At 33.4% G+C, this 20,188-nt stretch overlaps 3 protein-coding genes across 4 annotated transcripts; 1 reads left to right on the forward strand and 2 right to left on the reverse strand.

Moving 5' to 3' along the window:
- Positions 1 to 706: 706 nt before the first annotated feature.
- On the reverse strand, positions 707 to 3,743 carry LOC120117334 (short-chain dehydrogenase TIC 32, chloroplastic-like). The gene is made up of 8 exons (XM_039137625.1): positions 3,560 to 3,743; positions 2,816 to 3,047; positions 2,634 to 2,713; positions 2,339 to 2,492; positions 2,160 to 2,238; positions 1,455 to 1,539; positions 1,230 to 1,276; positions 707 to 977 (listed from the first exon to the last, which is right to left on the reverse strand). Exons 1-8 carry the CDS (start codon positions 3,663 to 3,665, stop codon positions 801 to 803), a joined length of 960 nt encoding a protein of 319 aa, XP_038993556.1. The 5' UTR covers positions 3,666 to 3,743; the 3' UTR covers positions 707 to 800.
- A 1,161-nt stretch (positions 3,744 to 4,904) lies between these two features.
- Positions 4,905 to 10,365, reverse strand: LOC120117333. 2 transcript variants are annotated; one of them, XM_039137624.1, is made up of 10 exons: positions 10,215 to 10,365; positions 8,833 to 9,013; positions 8,599 to 8,735; positions 8,350 to 8,394; positions 8,220 to 8,273; positions 7,891 to 7,992; positions 7,603 to 7,806; positions 7,301 to 7,386; positions 5,597 to 6,621; positions 4,905 to 5,507 (listed from the first exon to the last, which is right to left on the reverse strand). In XM_039137624.1, exons 2-10 carry the CDS (start codon positions 9,011 to 9,013, stop codon positions 5,284 to 5,286), a joined length of 2,058 nt encoding a protein of 685 aa, XP_038993555.1. In that variant the 5' UTR covers positions 10,215 to 10,365; the 3' UTR covers positions 4,905 to 5,283. The 2 variants fall into 2 exon arrangements, with proteins under 2 accessions (XP_038993555.1, XP_038993554.1); XM_039137623.1 differs by having other exon boundaries at positions 8,833 to 9,062; positions 10,215 to 10,324.
- A 4,246-nt stretch (positions 10,366 to 14,611) lies between these two features.
- On the forward strand, positions 14,612 to 16,690 carry LOC120117481 (transmembrane ascorbate ferrireductase 1-like). The gene is made up of 4 exons (XM_039137757.1): positions 14,612 to 14,779; positions 15,623 to 15,671; positions 16,055 to 16,254; positions 16,387 to 16,690. The coding sequence occupies exons 1-4, from the start codon at positions 14,636 to 14,638 to the stop codon at positions 16,672 to 16,674; spliced, it is 681 nt and encodes a 226-aa protein (XP_038993688.1). The 5' UTR covers positions 14,612 to 14,635; the 3' UTR covers positions 16,675 to 16,690.
- Positions 16,691 to 20,188: the final 3,498 nt, after the last annotated feature.

Consider the following 20,188-nt stretch of genomic DNA (forward strand, 5'->3'; position numbering starts at 1 on the left):
GAAGGGTTAATAGGACAAAGGGCCGCTGCATACAGAGCAACGGGAAAAGGAATGGGCTTGTTGAACCCTTTGCACATCACTCAGCACTGTAAATGGGTGGGAGTCTCATAGCCCAAAGTTCTAACCCAAACATTCACCACAGTCTCACACCCTCTTATTGGGATAGTATTCTTGAATTAAGTTAAAGAATTACGAGTTCATCGAATTGATGAATTTTATTTTATTATTAAAATGTTATTTAAATTGAGTTATTCAATTTTTTTATTTAAATATAATTATAAATATTCATATTGTTATGCTAATATTTGATTTCATTTTAAACAGTTTTATATAACTATATATGGTACACATATATCTCTCTTCATATTTTGCTCATATATATATATATATATATATCATGCAGAAAGAAACTCATCTCAAACTTAAAAATCAAATTATTAATTATTAAAAATTTTGAATTATTCAAATTTTATTTTATAACTCAACTCAAAATTTAAAAAAGAAATAATCGAATTCATAAAATTACAAGTAGAGTCAAATCCAGTGAAAGAATCTATTTATCCAAATCAAGTTAAATCTTACTAGTATAATCTTTGTGTAATCTTAAGTGACTAGTTTCTTATGTCAATAGTTATAAAATAATGTTCTAATTATTTTTTTAGTTTACGATTATGAATCTTTATTATAATTATGAATATTTCCTCCTTTTAATAATCTATCAAAAAAAAATCCAACCAACTGTGCAAGTCTTGAGTTTGAAGTTCTGCCCTTATCATAAAATACATATATTTTGTTGATGTCTATGACGTGTGAGGACAGCTGTTGACGAGACTGAAGGTGAAATCCCACAGTTTCGTCGCCAACTCATTGTCATTAGCTTGTGAGCTAGTTTCAGCAACATTACAGTCTGCAAAATAGAGTCCACTCTTTCCCTTAACCTGTGGATGCAATGAGACATAGCATGTGGCTGCTGCCCCCTGAAACCATCTCACTTCAACTATTAACCCAATCGAGAAAGAATGCAGCATTTTATGTTAGAAGAATGAATTTATAAAATTTTAGAGGGTGAAAATAAATTATCAATAAAAAAAATTAAAAAATGCTTAAACTATAAGAGAATTTGAAAGTTTTCAAGATGTGACCATCCCGTCAGCCCCTCGATCCATCCCTGAACCCAATACAAGCAGCATTCAATTATACCAAACATAGAGTTTTAAGTTTCTACACACCTGCTCCACATTTTTGACGATATATTTACCAAGAACACCAACAAGACCTGCATCACAACCAAGGGAAAATAAAGGATAATCATCTCCTTTTCTTTGGTTCAAGTGAAACAAAATGCAGTGAACTATAATTATGATTGGCAGGAGCTTTGAGCATAAAGGGATGATGACTTCACCAGATTGTTTTTAGTATGTAAAATTGTATTCAAAAACAGAGGGATTCAATACCCCTGATAAGGCTGTTATGTCGAAAGAGGTTAGTCGCAATGGCTCCCGGGTGAAGAGAATTTGCAGTTATGGCCACTTCATCTTCCTGTTTAGGGAACATACACCATCAAAATATAGCAGCATGTTATGGTTTGCCGTGACTATCTGTACATGGTCAATCAGTTTAATAGTTGATATTCTTGTGCATGCATGGACTTATTCATTCATGTGTGAGAAAAGGAACATACACCATCAGAATATAGCAGGCTTCCATGACTATCTGTACATGATCAATCAGTTTCGTAGTTGACATTCTTGTGCATGCATGGACTAATTCATTCATGTGTGAGAAAAGGAACATAAACCATCAAAATATAGCAGCATGTTATGGTTTGCCATGACTATCTGTACATGATCAATCAGTTTCATAGTTGACATTCTTGTGCATGCATTGACTAATTCATTCATGTGTGAGAACAGAAGTCCTAGGTGGCTGATGAAATAACACTACTTAAACAGATTGAATTCAATCACCAAATTCCATTGGTAAGCACAATGTATCCCAATTTGGTCTACAAGTGATTAAGAAAGCTTAAGGATGTAAAAATGAACAAATGTTCCATAAAACAAAGCCAAACCATTTTAGCAGAGAAGAACATAAAGATCTCAAAATATGTTAAAAGTAGTGTTACTGATATTATAAGCATCATCGAACATGGAAGTGACCTTTAAACGTGTAGCACGTTCGTTAGCATGCAAGACATTAGCAAGCTTTGACTGACCATAATCAGATAAGCTGTTGTCCCTGTGTACATTGTGAAGTTCACAAATAAAGAAGTAATCAGGACAAAAACATAAAAGCTTCCACTACATGATTCGTGTACTGAATGCGTAAACAGTATTACCCTGATCGATCATTGATTTTGTCGAATCGAATCCCTTCTCGATATGAGAATTTGTGACGACGGGATGATACATTTACAATTCTTCCTTCTGTCTTACTTCCAAGTGCTGTCTTCTTCATGGTTTCCAGCAGTAGATTTGTTAGGAGGAAGTGTCCTACCAAGGAAAAAAGTTTCTCCTCATTCCTTTCCTTATCTCTTGGTTGCACTTCAAACCAATCTTTGTAAAACTTTCTAAATTCAAACAATCAAGTTGACATCCAACCATAACTATAGGCCTCTTTTGACAAAACCTTACCAACGTGGTTCGTTGCGAATTGTAGTTCTATGCCATCTTTGGAAATCATGAATGGTGTAGCCATGATTCCTGCATTGTTACTTCAAAAAGCACAAATATTCCTCTTAAAACCAAATCATATTTCTCAAATATAGCAAACATTAGGCATATGCATTGTAATCCATTTATCCATTTACACTTACACGAGGATGTTGAGCGGAAGACCAGAGGATATGAAATCTGCAGCAAATTTCCTCACTGATGCCGTTGAACTCAAATCTAATTCCATTGCATCAATTTTCGCATCGGGGTTTCTCTTAGCTATAGTTTCTTTAACTTCCCTACCAGCGCTCATGTTCTTGACCCCCATAACTACATGGACACCACGCAGTGAAAGAACTCGTGCTGTTTCAGTGCCAATTCCGCTTGATGCCCCTAAAAATAAACTTCTAGATGAGAAAGTTTCCCAATTTTATCTATCTTCTCTAGGGATTTAAATAGCGGTCCGCTACTTCAATAGTGACCGCTATACTGCAAAACCTGCAATCACCACAATAGCACCCGCTATGTCGGCAATAGCGATACACAAAACCCAACTGAAAACACGATCACAACCGCAAATTAAATCCCTGGTCTTCTCCTTTTTCGTCAGAGTTTTATCCTTATTTCACTGTATACTATTACTATGGCCATTTTGTGTCGGTGAACCTAAAGAAGCTCAGTGAAATATATCCAAAAACATAGGTTAAAAGTTGAACTGTTTTCACCCTCTGAACTTGACTCCACAGAAAATATTATTTAAAAGTGTTGATTTTTTACGAAAATTTTCATAACCCTAAATTTGTGTGATGTTCATCAACACCCAGAATGCATAAAAAAAAGTATTAAATCCATATTATTCCAACTTGTGTTGTTTTGTTGGGTGAGATGAAATGAAAAGTAAAAACCTGTGACTATGGCGGTGAGGGCAGAGCCATCAATTCCTTGAGTAACTTCTTCAGCTGTAGAAGACGCTGAGAAACCAGATGGTCCTTTCCTATTAAACAACCACATTTGCAGAACAATTCCCAACTCTTTCTTGTTTGTTCGGAACAGGTTAAATGGTTCAGTTATCCTATTTAAACACTTTCAAGTTACATAGTATAAAATGTGTTTTTTATAATATCAAATATAATAAAGTATAGTTAGATAGACAAATGTAAAACTTTTTATAGGATAAGCTATTATACGTTTAATAAACTATTAGTTTTACTTCATTTTATTATTTAAACTTTCATTTATTTTAAAATTATAATTAATGTTTACTTTTTTATTTAATTTTGATATCACGTCATTCAAAATTTAACAGAACGTCACAACATGACAAGTAATATATATCATTCATAACTCAACTAATTTCTCACTTCTATTATGGTCATTGAAATTTAATTTTTTAATTTAATTACTTAATTTTTAAATTATTTCTAATTTAATCACTCTAATTTTTTAATTTAATTTTTTTTATTTTAATTATATATTAATAAAATAAAATAAAATATTATGTCACAAAAATTATTAATAAAATAAATTAGAGTGATTAAAACATAAGTAATTTAAAAGTTGAGTAGTTAAATTGAAATTCTTTAAAACTTTAATGACTAATATAAGAGTGAAATAAATGATAATGATGTAATTTACTCATAAAAAATGTCACGTGCAACAATACATTAAGTTTTTAACGACGAGTATTAAAATAAAATAAAAAATAAACATTAAATATAATTTTGAAACAAATAAAAATTTAAATATTAAAACAAAATTGATAGTTTAAGTGTTAAACGTATAGTTTATCCCATTTTATATCAAATATATTTTGTTAGCACGGGGTTTTCTTAAATTTTTTACCAATTATCACTTTTATTTCATTTTGACACTCAATTATTTTTTATTACAAAATTATACCTAATTATATTTTAATTTTATTTTGACCACCCACCTTAAAAATTAACATTAATATTGATATATCACCATAAAATAATGTCACATCATCATCGATTGCTTTTAAAATATCACATCAATAATTCTAATACTTTTTTAACGAGTGACAAAAATAAAATTAAAACATAACTTTTGATATAATTTTTAAAAAATAATAGTTTGAAGACCAAAATGAAACAAAAGTGATAATTGGGGGCGTAAACATAAAATTTACCCAATTATTTTTAACAAAATAACGATGTTAATAATAATTAATGGGGAAAACAAAGCATTATTAGATAATTTCAGGGGCAAGTTTGGTTTTGCATTGGCAAAATGCAAGAACCCAAATGTTAAAAGGCTCAGGTTACCCCACTCCTCTTAGCTTTTGCTTTGCAGGAACAATCAATGTAGAAGGAAAACAACTTCCACCCCCAAAAAAGACCTTTCCAATAGCATGGACCCCAATTTATTACAATTAAACCAAATAAGAAAAAGAAATAGCAAAACAAACTGCAACTACTCTATCACCCTAAGAAACCAAGACGGAATCATAAACCATTTACAGGCAAAACCTGTTACTTTCCCTCAATTCTCCGACAGAAGACCGTTGGTAAAACTGGAGCCTCAGCAATATATATATATATATATATATATATATTGATGACCTGCTACTATGTTCATATCTCGACAATAAACATTCCCATCGCCCCTCCTAGGTTGCAGATCTTTGTTTCGGAATGTACTTTGTTTTTGCACCCTTTTCAAGCTTCGTTCTGTACTTACCTATGGCAGCCCCAACGGTAGAAGCCTCACAAGCCTCTGCCTTAACCATACACTTCTCTGATGAATCGACTTCAACCTCTGAGCACCCTGGAGGCTCAAGGTTCGAGGAGAGAACCAATGTTACATGTTCGCCTGCAATAGCATTCTTCCATCCTATAATGCCAATCAGAAGTTTATCAGAGACAATCAGTATAAATGGACTCATATCAATAAATATATATATATTGAACATCCCAACTTACTCCCAGCAAGAAAGGTCTTGGCAGCATTGCTGTCAAACTGCAAAATTCTCTGTTGCACGCTTTCCTCCAGTGTTGAAGTAAGATTCATTCTTAGTATATCATCACTACCATCTACTGCAGATGGCTTTAGACAGCTTTCACTGGAGGATGAGATCAGGAATGAATTTTCAGCAGTCACTTCCACCTCAAATTCTCTAATACCATTTTGGACTGACAGTGAATTTTTTCTTTCTTGTCGACTCACAGGCCTCCAAAACTTAATGGTTGATCGGTTTGTAACACCCTGAACATGATCGTATTTGCTGAACCTCTCCTGAACATTGTTCCTCTTTGGTGTTTGACACTCAACAGGGTACCTGTCATGGGCTTCAGCTAGATTTTTTCCAAGTGGGACAGATATAGAGCCGATTATAAGCTCTGGGCTCTTATTCTGATCTAGTTGATTTGCAGGTTGTTTCTCTGCTCTAATTTTCAAATTCTCCCCATCGCTAATTGCTTTAGGTTTTCGGCTCCACATTTTATTACTATTACCCATTGCAGCAGTCCTTTCCCTCTTTGATCCATGTTTATTCATGGCTTCAAACTTAAATCCATGAGAATTATGTATAGCATGGAAGCCATTAAGCACCACACGCTGTGATTTCAGTGAAGTCTGCCATTGAGAAACAATTGTACGTGGACATCCATCCACTTGCTCCACTTGTCTTTCGACATTCTGACTAGTCCCTGGATCACAATATCTGTTGCTAAACCCCATCTGAGTTCTGTAATCTACACCCTCCTCAGGGTTGGGCAAAGGAATGGGCTCTAGGAATGGAAGAACTTGATCTGTTGATATGACTGTGTTTTGTCCATCCATGTCAAAAACAGCTGAACAGCTGGATGTTTCACCCCAAGTATTAACCTCCAATGAATTGTCCATGTTCTTCTTACCTTCTTCCATATCCCAGGCTTTTTGTTCCTTTGCTTTCTGCTCCTTCAGCCTAAGTTTCTTCTGTCTTTTTCTCTCAAGAAGCTCAACTTGCCTAGTGAAGAATCATGAAAATAATCAGCTAATCAAAGGTTCTTCCATTCTGCTTTTTATAAGATGAACTATTTCTAAAGAATTATGTCTTTGATCAATAACACTAAACTTGGGTGTTAGGACCTACGTGGTACCACTTCCAAATCTATCACATGATTAGATCGTATCTAGGAACTAAAAAGCCCAAGACTGAACTTTAGTAGACTTGGACTTATAAGACAAATACTAACAGTTTGCCTTTTCAATGCATGTTCTCTAATAATGTTGATTGTTGACATAGATGAATGGTTTTAGCAATTTTAGTTTTCCATACACCTTCAAATTATAATTACTCATTTCCTATCAAGAAATGCAAAATTACTTTTACACCAGTATCTTCTTCCCTTTTCTCTTTATATCAGTTGAGGTGAAAGGTTGTCTGCATCACATCTTTCAGGAAAAAAATTAGTAATTATATCACATGTTGGGGTTTACTAACTTACAGAAGAAGAAATTACTCAAAATACTTCTCTGATTGTTGTCCTCCCAGGCATTACTCAGACAATTAAAAGAGAATCACTTCTGTCATGCTAAGAGGAACATTTTTAGAGAAAGGGGGAAGGAGAAGATTTGCAAACGGTCAAACGTGTCGAATATGACAAAAATTACTTTGTTCAACAAGGAAAGTAAGTAATATGCACCTCTTCTGGGCAGCTTCTTCCTCTTCCACTAGCAACTTCTGGCACCTCAAAGCTTCAGCATCTTTATCTGCAAGCCATGCCTTAACCTGAATAGAAAACAAATATTAATTTAATTTGAATTTTGAAACGATGAAGAGAATTTTAAAAAGTAGACAGATTCGTGAGCACAACTATCATTCTATCATACTGTTTGTCACAATGGATAGGGATAGCATTATACTTGCCAACCAAATTATTCACAAGTGTGTGCATGAAAACTTAGAGTAAATCAATCTTGAAGAACAGAAAAATGAAAAAAGTACCAATTTTTGTTCTACCAAGAAGCTGGTACAAGCAACCAGGTTTTTGGTTTCAACTCCAATCTTTCCTGCTTCCCCATCAAAAATATATTTTTGCATCGACATTGCTGCACCACAAAGGAAAGTCCTTTCACTTGCATCATCAAGGATACTAAATAATTCTTGGGAAGATATTGGAAACCTTGGAGGTCTAGCTTGGACAAGGTCCTGCAAAGATTTAGGACATATTACTTCCATAGGATTAGAATGCATTAGCATCCTTTCAGACCCATAACACAATACATTCCTTACCAGAAGTGCAGAACCTGCCCTCAAGCAAACTTGTGGCACAGCAAGCTTTGATTTCTTTACAAGTGTTGTCAATGATTTTATGACCGATGGTCCTGGAACTTCCTAGAAGGTATAGTTAGCAAGGGAGAAATTGTTTAGGAGACAAGAACAAAGAAAACCAATAATTATGCAACACGTGCATGTATATCCTAGCAAGAAATAATCCTTTGGCGACAAGGTAATGTTGTAAAAGAAACAAATACAAAATGTAAACCAGATCTGGATGTCGCTTGAATATTAATAAATGATGTACCGAGGATTAAGCAGGAGAAAAAAAATTAAACAATTACCTCCAATGCCACATCCTTGAATGATATAACTTCCTTTGCCTCATCCTCTGACAGCTGTAAATGATATAAATGAGAAAGTGGATAACCAAAAATGAATATGCAGGAGAGGGAAGGGTGAAGAAAAAAGTACCTTGTCCCAAAATGCCGCTAGTAGGTCCCTATTTTTGGCAGAATCCTACAATGCCAAAACAACATTGTTTAGTGGAGTCCTAAGAGATATAAAAAGGAAAAAAGACATCAAAAGTAACTAAGGTAAATCTCAAATTTCCAAGAGGCTAGAATCTTAAAGAAGCATCAGAAGAAAAATGAAATTGCAGGAGAAAATCCCAAGCAGTATCAACATAATAGACTAATCTTGTTTCAAAGACAGTGAGAAAACCTTATCCAGTTTTTTCAACCTATGGTGCACACGTATATGCCTTCTATAGTTAATGGGTGAACAAAATTCTCGCAAACACTTGTCACACTTCTGCATCTGCACCTTCAGGGGGGTGAGTAAAGGCCAGCCAGGGATTTCTGTCAAGAGATACAGGCAATAAAGTCAAGTAGTGTAGCATCAGTTATAAAATATTTTCGTACCAATGATTTGAACCACCAGCTAATTTTCATGTACCTTGTTGATCTAAAGCATGCAGCAATTGAATCCATTGAACCGAGCTGTCTCCAGCCCTAGAAAATGAAAGGAGAGGCTCCTTTCCAATGGCTTGTCTGATGAAAGTGTCTAAAGAATCATTTGGCTCCTCTGATTTCATTACATCTGCCGAACTGGAAGCCTTGAGTTTTGCAACAGGCATCTATGCACACAAACAAGGCACAACCACTAACTCAAAGATGCCACTACAACTGAAATGGGGAAAGAGAAGAAATTCAGATTCTGAGAAATCTACTGACATGCGTGACTTACTCAATATTGGATCACACTACTAGACAACGATTCAGAAAAGATGCTAATCAAGCAACATATTTAAAACATGTAAAATGACTTCAATAAATGAAGGTTAATAGCACTCATAAGTCATAATCCAAAAAATGTGGATTTCATTTGCATCTATGTCATTTGACTGAATCTATAACACCAAACAATATTACATATTGCCACTACCCTCAACCCCACCACTGACAGGGGAAAAAGGGGTATAAATATCACCACATCTGCCTGTGCATCTACTGTACATTACTAGGTGTTCATGCCTTAGTGGTAAGCACAGTGACAACTGAAGTGCAATAACTTTATGTTCATGCTTAGCAATTCTGAAATGAAAATTAAATGCAAAGATCAAATATAGAAATATCCCAGTAAACTAAAATCATACAGAAGATTTGTAAAACATTGAAATTCAGGAATTCTCATTATCCAAATCTTAAACCAAGCACTAACCATCCAATACACAACTTATGCCACAAATGCAAGCAAGCAAATTTCTACAGCTGAAATACCAGCCAGTCGTAACAACAATTCATTAATGGAACCAAGTTTTCCCTGCTAGTAACATATTTCGCAACAAAACAACTAAATAATTAACCTAAGAATTAATATTAAAATCCATAGGTAGGCAGCAAAAAATTTAATTTTAATAGCAAGTAAAGAATTCCCCAACCATAACTCAATATAATCAAAGATTACAGAAGAACAGAGTCCAATAAACTCCGTCTACATTTACAAATAAATAACTTCTCGAACCTTCATTTGTTCATTAACAGCTAAAAGAGATGCATTTTCTAAAACTTTCCTATTCTGAGTCACAATATAATTAATGAACTTATTTTTGGCAAATTTCCATAACGTAAAATTCAAACCCCGACTTTCTAGTTCCAATTTTCAGAGCACGTAACAGCTAAACTACAAACAAACATAAGAAATAAAAAAAACAAATTAAACGAAAACAGAAGTGGTTAGGGCTACGAGTCACGTGATCTGCGATAAGGCTTGAATGTAAAAAGAAACACAAAAATATGACATAAAAGAAAGGTAAGCGAAGCGATCGGTTGACGTACCAGTGAATGAGTGAGAGAGCGGGAGAGAGAGAGATCGGTTAGAGGAGAGATAGAATCTTAAACGATCGCAAAGATTTAGAGACGGGGTGTAGGGGATTGGGGAGTGTTTGCTGGAAAGGAAAATCACCGAGAAAAAGCAAGGAAGTGATCGGCCGAGAAAATTGTTGCGGAAGAAGGAAAAAAGAAGAGTTCTGAGGGAGCGAATTGAAAGATAAATATATATAAAGGTGGAAACGGGGAACCCTCTTCAACATCAAGACATTATTTTATAAGGGTAAAGTACACAAATAGTCCCCAAACTATAAAATATTTCTTTTTTGAGTCTTTAACTATTAAAAGTTATAAAATGATCTCTAAACTATAGGAATTTACTTTGTTAACTCCTTTAACTATTAAAAGTTATAAAATGGACACTCGACTATTCATTATGTTCCAAACTCGTCATTTTCTATAAAAAAAAAGTTATGATAGCATGAGTTGGACGTTAACATTTTAATTATAATATGAAAAAATTGATCTCATAATCTCAAACGATTATAATATCTCAATCAGCATATCAACGTCCGACTCAGGAGACCATTAATTTTTTAACAAAAAAAGACGAGTTTGTAATATGATGAATAGTTAGATAATCATTTTGTAAGTTTAATAATGGAATGACTCAACAAAATAACTCCCTATAATCAAAAGATTATTTTATAACTTTTAATAATAGTAGAGGGACTCAAAAAAGTATGATCCTATAATTGGGATACCATTCGTGTACTTTACCCATTTCTTAGAAAAAATGAAAATGAAAACGTACATGATTTTGAAGTGGGATATACTCGTGGCAACGTTAACTCCTCAAAGCCCACTTTTTTTACCCTCTTCCAAATCTAGATTCGTTATTGGGCTTTGAGCCTACTCTCTTCATTTTTTTTTTCAGATTAAAGCACTTCCTTCCCTAAATTAAATGGTGGCAAATTGGCAATAGAATTTGTCCATAAAGACATTTGGTTTGAATCAAAATGAAAGATTTTTATTGTGCTCCAATTTTTCGAGTCAATTATGAGTGTTGACCCAAATTAAGGGTTTATTTGTTAGTAATGGTGATTTAATTTGTTAATCGAGGCTTGGGTTTAATCAGTTGAGAATCGGACTTAATTTATCTTAAAGAGGAAATATTTAGAATTGTGTTAAATATGGAAGGACTAATTGAGTAATTATTCCATTGAAGAAAATTAAGTTATGTTGAACACACTTTGATATTTTGATATACCAAAAATGTTAAATAGTTTTAACAAATTTTAAGATTATATTCGATTCGGTTGTTTGAATATATAAATTGTTTTTTTAAGGTTAAAAAATCTATTTTACTCCTCACTCTATTGAAAATTTGAGTCTTATTCTATAAATATCTTTGAAATAAATTTTACTAAGGGTTTCGAACTTCAATCAAGCCAAAAATTTATTCTGATACTACGTGAACAGTATAGATACTGTTCATGAAGTATCGATACAACTATCAATGCTGAAGCCCAAAAATATGCAATGGTACCAATACTGCTAAGGTAGTACTGATACTGCCTTGTATTATGTAGGTTTGTTAAAACAGAATGTTATTTTGATACCGATACTATTTCAGTACCAAAACTACTTTTCATAGTAGTATCAATACTCCACATGGTAGTACCGATACTACCCTCTTGTTTTTGAAATTGTCAAATTTCAGTATACTCATTTGGTACTGATACTAGTCCTAGTATCGATACTATTTATTATAGTAGTACTGATACCCCTTGTATCAAAATCGCTACGACCTTTCCCCAACGGCTATATTTTTTATTTAATGCAGGGAGTATCGATACTTAAACCCCGAGTATCTATACTACAAGCTTCTGGACAACATTTATTGCGGGAAACTACCTCCCAACGGCTATATTCACCCCTACAACAACCCAAACACTTAGAATTAATAGAGGGAGTATAAAACAAGATTCCAAGTCATATGTGAAGATAAGAGATCAAAGAGAAAGCCAAAATCAAGTCAACATTCTTCCACATTCCTTTTGCTTTCAAAGAACACTTTTTGCACACATTTGTATTTATTTATCAACTTTTCTTATTTGTTATTGAATTGTGCAAACACATTCCTAGAGAGGTCTTTATAAGTTTACAATTTGTAATTTTCTCTTTGAGATAGTGCCTCAATAATTTGGGGTATAACTCTTGAGGGAGTTGTAAGGTTACACCTTATCCTCAAAGGTAGCTACAAATTAGTGAATTTGTGAAAATCTTTAGTGTGGATAGCTAAGGTAGTGGATATAGACTTTGGTTTATAAAGTCGAACCACTCTAAATTCTTGTGTTCAATTTTTATATTTTCTCTTTAAGCTTCTACCAAAAAATTTATTTCCCAATTCACCCCCTCTTGGCTATTCCATCCATTCAGTTGACTCAACAAGTTGATTTATCCTTTCAATGGTTGCTTGTGGATGTGGGTTTAAGGGTATGGCCTAAGGATCTGGTATCATCCCCTTTCCTCGAACCATTTCTTATTTTTCTCTTTTGTCCATTTTTCAGTTCATCTTCTAAATTAGGACTTGATTGGTGAATCAAATCAAAAATCAAGATAAAATATATTCTTCCATCATCTTTAAAACTTCGTGAGAAGCTCACCAATTCTCCATGAAGATAACAAAAAGCTAGAAAAGGTTTAAGAAAGATTTACGAAGGAGGAAAACTCAATAATGATATTTAATTTTAGTGTTTTAAATTCATAGCTCTATCTCCCATTGATCTTTTTTATTATATATATGATTCAATTTTTTGGTTGTTTGATTAGTTAAAGAAGTTGAGGAATCCTCAAAATTTAAAGGAAAGGAGAAAGTTTGAAAGAGAAATCAAGGGGTTTCCTTTTTGTATGGCTTGAAGGTAGTACATTCTACTTTGACATGTTTCATGGAATTGTTAAATGTGATGTTTGTGTGTTAAATATAAGCTTTTTAGAATGTTTTTGGTGTATAAGGATGATTTGATGATTAGAATATGAATTTATGTTTGAAACTTGCAAGAATGACGTTATTTGACGTGAAAATATTGTCACGAATTTTAGAAATAATTTAGGGCCATAAAAAATATGCTTAGTGTCCTTTTTTGTGTGATTTTTTTGTGACCAAATATGCATAGGGTTTTGGTATCAATATTACAATTCATATAGTATCTATACCGTATGAAATTGCATTTAAAATCATAGTAAAATTTGAGTAGGATATCGATACTCTTTCTTGGAGTATTGATATTCATCGTCCAATATTGATATGTTTTTATGATATCAATACTACAATACTAAATACCATTCTAGTATGCCGATTTGGTATCAATACTTTCAATGAGTATCAATATCCTACAAAAGATTATCGATATCACCCCTTAAGTATCAATATCAATGTCCTACAAAAGATTATTGATATCACCCTTAGGTATCAATATCAATGTCTACATAAGCCTTAAAAGCATGTTGTGATTCGAAAAAAAGCCTAAGTATCTGAATTCATAACGAAAATCGATTATAATCAATGAATACAATTTGAACGGATCATAAGACTTTTAAAATATTTGTAATATTGGTTAATGCCTTTTGTATAAAGCACCTTGCACACAGTAAGCTCTCATGATAAAATTATTTGTTAGGTAAATTGTCACACATTGATTTTGAGGCTATAAGTTTAAGAATCAAATTGCAACTATTTAAGTGAAATTCAAATTATGGTGGACTAAATTGGAAGTAATACATCATCAATCTAAAATGAAAAAAAAAATAACAAGCAGAGTTTAGATAAAATAAACGAAAATGATTAAATTTAATGTACTAATAGTGTATTATTCCATGTACCATCAGTGAATCACATAATAATACATTATCATGAATTTTCAAAACTAAATTCTTTTAAATATATTCTAATAAAGTATCATTATCAGGTCCATTTATGACGTATAAAATTACACAACATTAGTACATCAAACAAATAATAATAGGATGAATGTTTGATGTATTGTTAGTGCATGATTCTATGCAGCAGTAAATCTTATGATGACATCAATTATAAATTAATTTTTTAAAATTTTATTATATTTAAATCTATCAAGTGACCTGATTAAATAAAATATTATATTTTTTTATAGATTTTAAATACGAATAGGTAGGTATATCTGACTAAAAAAAAACCACCTGGTGCTACCTAATCCGCGAAGGTAACCAACCCACACAGAAAGAGATAAATGTAGAATCTAATCATCTTGATAACCACGTGTCATAAATCAGAATGCAAGAAAGATCTGAATCCAACGGCCCAAATATTTAGGAGGATGGGAGACGTATGCCAATTATGATAAAAACTCGTCTATTCTCTAAGAAGAAAGAAGACAGACTGAGCTAACATGGCGATAGGAGTAAAGGCATTGCATTTGGCGTTTGTGCCTCACGCGCTCGCCATTGCCGGTGCTGTCATGGTTTTGGTTTGGTCTATTCACTTCAGAGGTGGATTAGCTTGGGAATCCTCCAACAAAAATCTCATCTTTAATGTAATTTTTTTCCCTTTCCTGTTTTCTTCTCTAACTCATCTTTCCCTGTTGCTTTCTTTCTCTCTATGCTACTTAGTAGTTCCTGATATTCTTTCATCCAAAAATTCTAATTCCTCGAACTTCGTAAACTTGACTTAGTTCGTAGAAAACAAAACAAAATTTAAATTATAAAATAACACTCCTCAATTCGAAATTTTATGATATGACCTACTCTCAACAGTAGAAATACAAGTCTTCCATCGCCAAATTGTTCCTACAATCTTTAAGCACTAAACTAATGAAGAACAGAAAATGGAATTCTTTCTGGGGTTTCTCTACTTTCTATATGGCATTAGGCAGAATGTTTAATTCCTTAGATTTTGATATTTGATTATCCATTTGTTTTGGCTATGGTGTTGAATTGGGATGCCTCTTATTTATTGTATGATTTTCATGGCTTCTGGGGTGTAAATGAACCCAGTTTGAACAAATAATGTATTATTCATGTTACTTTGTTTATTTTTAAAAATATTCATGTTTGGTTCATGTTCATTTTAATTTTTAATATTATGTTCATGTTCGTTTATCTATTTTTAGGATGTTCGCGTTCGTTTATTTATTTGCGTGAATATGTTCATTTATATGTTAGTAGACATGCTCATTTAGCGATTGTAAATATAATCGTTTAATTAACTTAATAAACAAACATTATACAGATAATTCACGGACAATTCATCGAATGCTCTATTCATCTACACCCTTAAATATTCCTCATAAAATATTTCCATCATTTACAAACTACAAAGTCTTCAATTATATAGCTATAACTCATGTTCCTTATTGCCCTTCACTTTTCATGTGCAGATCCATCCTGTATTGATGTTGATTGGCTTTATTATCATAGGAGGTCAAGGCAATCAATCCATCGTGCATTTTTCTACAAATAAGTACTTAAAAAATATATCATCTTTTTTAATTAAAATAAGTACTTAAAGTTATGTATTTTTATCAAAATCGGTACATAAAGTATTTAAATTTTCTCATCTAAATTTTAAAAAAATTGACATGTGACATTACTTAAATAATACTTTAAGTAGTTAGATGAAAAATTAAATATTTTAAATACCTATTTTGAAAAAAAAATACTTTGGGTACCTAAACCAAAATGATAACTTTAAGTACTTATTTTGACAAAGAATACTTTAGATACTTATTTGTAATATAAACCCATTTTCCTTTGATAAACAAAACAATTCTCAAACATTACCGAATATATATATATATATATATATACAGCCATTATGAGCTACAAGTCATTGCCACTGAAGAAGGAAGTCAAGAAATTAGTACATCTTGTACTCCATGCCATTGCTCTAATTCTTGGCATTATTGGAATCTACACTGCTTTCAAGAATCACTATGAGAGTTCAATACCAAATCTCTACAGCCTGCATTCTTGGCTTGGGATGGGGATCATTGTCCTTTATGGCATTCAGGTACCAATATAATCACGACACGTATCTATATTTGATATTACTATGTGTCGAGTTTTATGACTTGTGATGCATAACCAAGTTGTATCTGCATAAATTTACCGAATGCATTGTTTTCGAAATGTAAATTTGCAGTGGATATATGGGTTTCTTGTGTTCTTCTACCCGGGAGGGTCGACCGGATTAAGAAGCGAATCGGTTCCGTGGCACGTGCTGTTGGGGCTGTTCGTATACGTCTTGGCCGTCAGCAATGCCAGCTTAGGGTTCTTGGAGAAGCTTACATTCCTTGAGAACTCGGGGCTTGACAAATATGGTGCTGAGGCCTTCCTTGTGAACTTCACGGCTATTGTCACAATATTATATGGAGCCTTCGTTATATTTACAGTTTTCTCGCATGTTCCTCAAGAGGATGACTACAAATAATTCGTGTATATAATTTGATGTAATAAATCCATATTTATATTTATGTCTATTATTATTTGTATTTCTAGACATATTTGCAGTCAGTCATCGATAATATTGGTAATTTATAGGACCTTATAGCTGTAAATTATACTCTGTAATTTATGTGTTACGGTTATGAATAAATCGAGGGAAAGCTAGCGGGGCTTGAAAATTTTAATTTTTTTATATATAATAAATATATTTTTTGTATCCTCTATGGATAACTTAACTTTGTTTTATAAAATTTTATAATGGGACTCCTTAAAATATTATAAATTCATCTTTTAATGTAAAATCTTACATGACCTTTGTACAACCAATGTGAGTTCTTTCCTATATCATTTTTCTTATTGAAGGTAGTAACTAACTCGCACAAGGTGAGTAACAAAAACACTCCTTAATTTGACACTCGCACAAGCTATTGTTAATCGTCACATTAATACCGTGAAATGTCATGTCAGTACCGTAACAGTTATCGACATAAATCATTGGTCAAAGGATCATGTCAGTTCCGTAACAAAAGCCTCATGTATCTTTTTACCAAATTTTTATCATTAGTAGTAGTCGGGTTTGTCTACAAATAGCATACCAGTGTTTGTAGTTGAGGATTCACCAACGTAGCCCAATCTTTTGTGCACTGTGTCGCGTCTAACAACCGAAAGGATTTCATCTAGTTTTTCACTCTTTGTATCCAATTTCTTTTAAAGTTGCTTGTATCGGGAATTAGGATAAATAAAATTCGTCTCGATTCAAACTCGGCTCGAATAGTTGGCTACCATCTTTAAAAAACATGCTTTGGGTGAAAGGCGTAAAACAAAATTTCATCAATACGAGCAACTGTGTGACTGGTGTACAAGTGGATTTTACAAAATTCCAGGGATGTAGAAGAAATAAATCTAGTACATTTGATATTGACCTATTGCATCGAATGTTGGGACATGTACATTACAGGGATATATAAAAACTCGTCAAAATGATTTTTTTCTATAAAAAATATTAATTGATTATCGAATCAACATTTATTTACATAATATATTTTTATATATATTTAATTGTTGATAAAACATATGCTATATATACGTAAGTATGAACATGATATATCACTTATATTTAGGTGTTGACATGAGTATGTTGTATGCATTGAAAAGTATTGATATAAAATATAATGTCAATAATTGATCATTTAAAAAAGACAAATGTAATAGATAAATCTTGATATTCTCTTTATCGCAAATGCAACACCTTTCCTTTTTACCTTTTGAGGATTTATTTTAATGTTGGAGATGATATTACCTTTTAACAATTTTATTCATATTAATGTTAAATTTAATATTTATACATCCATCCAATTTCTCCCTATTTTATTTAGAGAAAATCGCCTCAGTGACCCAAAAAAAGTTATAATATACGATTTTAACCAACTTTTTTTGGATTTGCCAAAATGACCAACAAAATCGCAACGCGAAATAAAAATCGCAACGCGATCCCCAGAATCGCAAATCAGTTTCCAAAATCGCAACGCGATTCTTGAAAATCGCAATGCGATAGTACAAATTCGCATTGCGATTTTCCAAAATCGCAACGCGAATATGAAAATCGCAACGCGAACACATAAATCGCAACGCGTATCCGTAAATCGCAACGTGTATCCGTATATCGCAACGCGTATCCGTAAATCGCAACGATAATACATAAAATCGCAACGCGTATCCGTAAATCGCAACGCGATATTTAAAGCGCCATTATAATCGCTACGCGTATTTTATTTTCAAATTACAAAAACCAATATTAAGACAAAATCCCGTAATCGCAACTCATAACCTAAAACCTAAAATCACAACTCAGTCCCATCTCCATCTCTCACTCTCTACGGCGAAGAAATCCGTCCCCATCTCCGAAGATTTCCGTCCCCATCTCCGGCGAAATCCCTCACAACCATTCATGGTCAGAAATCCCTCACAATATTCAGAAATGGAAAATCAACCTCCGAGGGTTAGTTTTTTTAATTATTTTTATTTTGAAATGTTTGCATTATTGTAGGTTTTTCATATTGAAACTGATGATAAGTTTACTGGTCATTTCAATAATAGATTAACCATTTCACTTAGATTTCATTTCGCGTTACGATTCTGTCGTTGCGATTTTCATTTCGCGTTCCTATTCTCTCGTTGCGATTTTCAAGTTAGTATTTGTCTTTGTTTTTGTTCTGTCTTTTGGTTGAAGTAATGCAATCCATTCAAGTTTCAATTTGCAGAAGAGTCGCAACGAGATAAATGAAAATCGCAACGAGAGAATGACTGTCGCAACGTGAGAAATGAAAATCGCAACGAGAGAATCGCAACGCGAAATGAAAATCGCAACGAGAGAATCGCAACGCGAAACCAAAATCGCATTACGATTTTCATTTCGCGTTGCGATTCTCTCGTTGCGATTTTCATTTCGCGTTGCGATTCTCTAGTTGCGATTTTCATTTCGCGTTGCGATTCTCTCGTTGCGATTTTCATTTCAACCAAAAGACAAAACAGTGTTGCAAATTTTAGTTTCAAGAATAAACTACTACTTTTTATGTTTATTGTTTTTGGTATATCTTCACAGTGTAGTTTTTGGTATATCTAACTTGGTATGTTTATTGTTTTTGTAGAAATTTTTTCGGCTCAATTGACCTTGAGAAATAAAGTCAGCCTGGCCACTACAATTGCTTCGAAGCTTTCACCTGCTCAAAGACAATTGTTTGAGGAAACCTGCTTCGGGCCATGGCTGAGAGTACAGCATCCGGGTGGAGATGCTAATTTGACCCATTTGTGGCTTCAGACCATGACATCAAATCTACCCGACAGTATACAACGTGGTGAGGAAGAGATATGGTTTCATTTTCCACCAGCGTATACTTGTTTTGGGCGGAAGGAGTTCTGCTTAATCACTGGTCTACGATTCGGACACGATGATGTAGGCCGGTACACTCGTCATATCGCCCGCCCATCATGGTTATCCCGGGTTTTTCCGGATGAGTCAATGGAGAAGCCGAACCTACATGTCGACGACCTGAAGAAATTGTTTAATAAGAAAGCTGGTTTCACTCGGATGGATGACGTCGATGTTGTCCGAGTATGCCTTCTACTACTTGTGTATGCCGGCTTTTTAGGCAGAGAGGCCAGACAACCTATTCATCGGGAGCTAATAATATTGGTAGAGGACCTGAATGCATGGAATCTGTTTCCGTGGGGTTCGTATATATGGAAAGCTACCTGGACTAAGTTGTCGTCTGCCTTTGATGACCGCAAAAGTTTGCGGGGCGATGGGTCCAAATACACTTTGTCAGGCTTTGTTTGGGCCTTTAAGGTAAGAATTTCTATATAATGTTTCTAAAATTATAATTAATTATTTAACAATTACTAATTTTGTTATTATATTGTTTGTAGATTTGGATATTCGAGGCTTTCCCCAGCATGCGTACATATGCAATAAAAACGTCAAATGATATTCCCAGGGCTAT

This window comes from Hibiscus syriacus, unplaced genomic scaffold, assembly GCF_006381635.1.
Source record: "Hibiscus syriacus cultivar Baekdansim isolate YM2019G1 unplaced genomic scaffold, ASM638163v2 tig00110319_pilon, whole genome shotgun sequence".
Taxonomy (NCBI): domain Eukaryota; kingdom Viridiplantae; phylum Streptophyta; class Magnoliopsida; order Malvales; family Malvaceae; genus Hibiscus; species Hibiscus syriacus.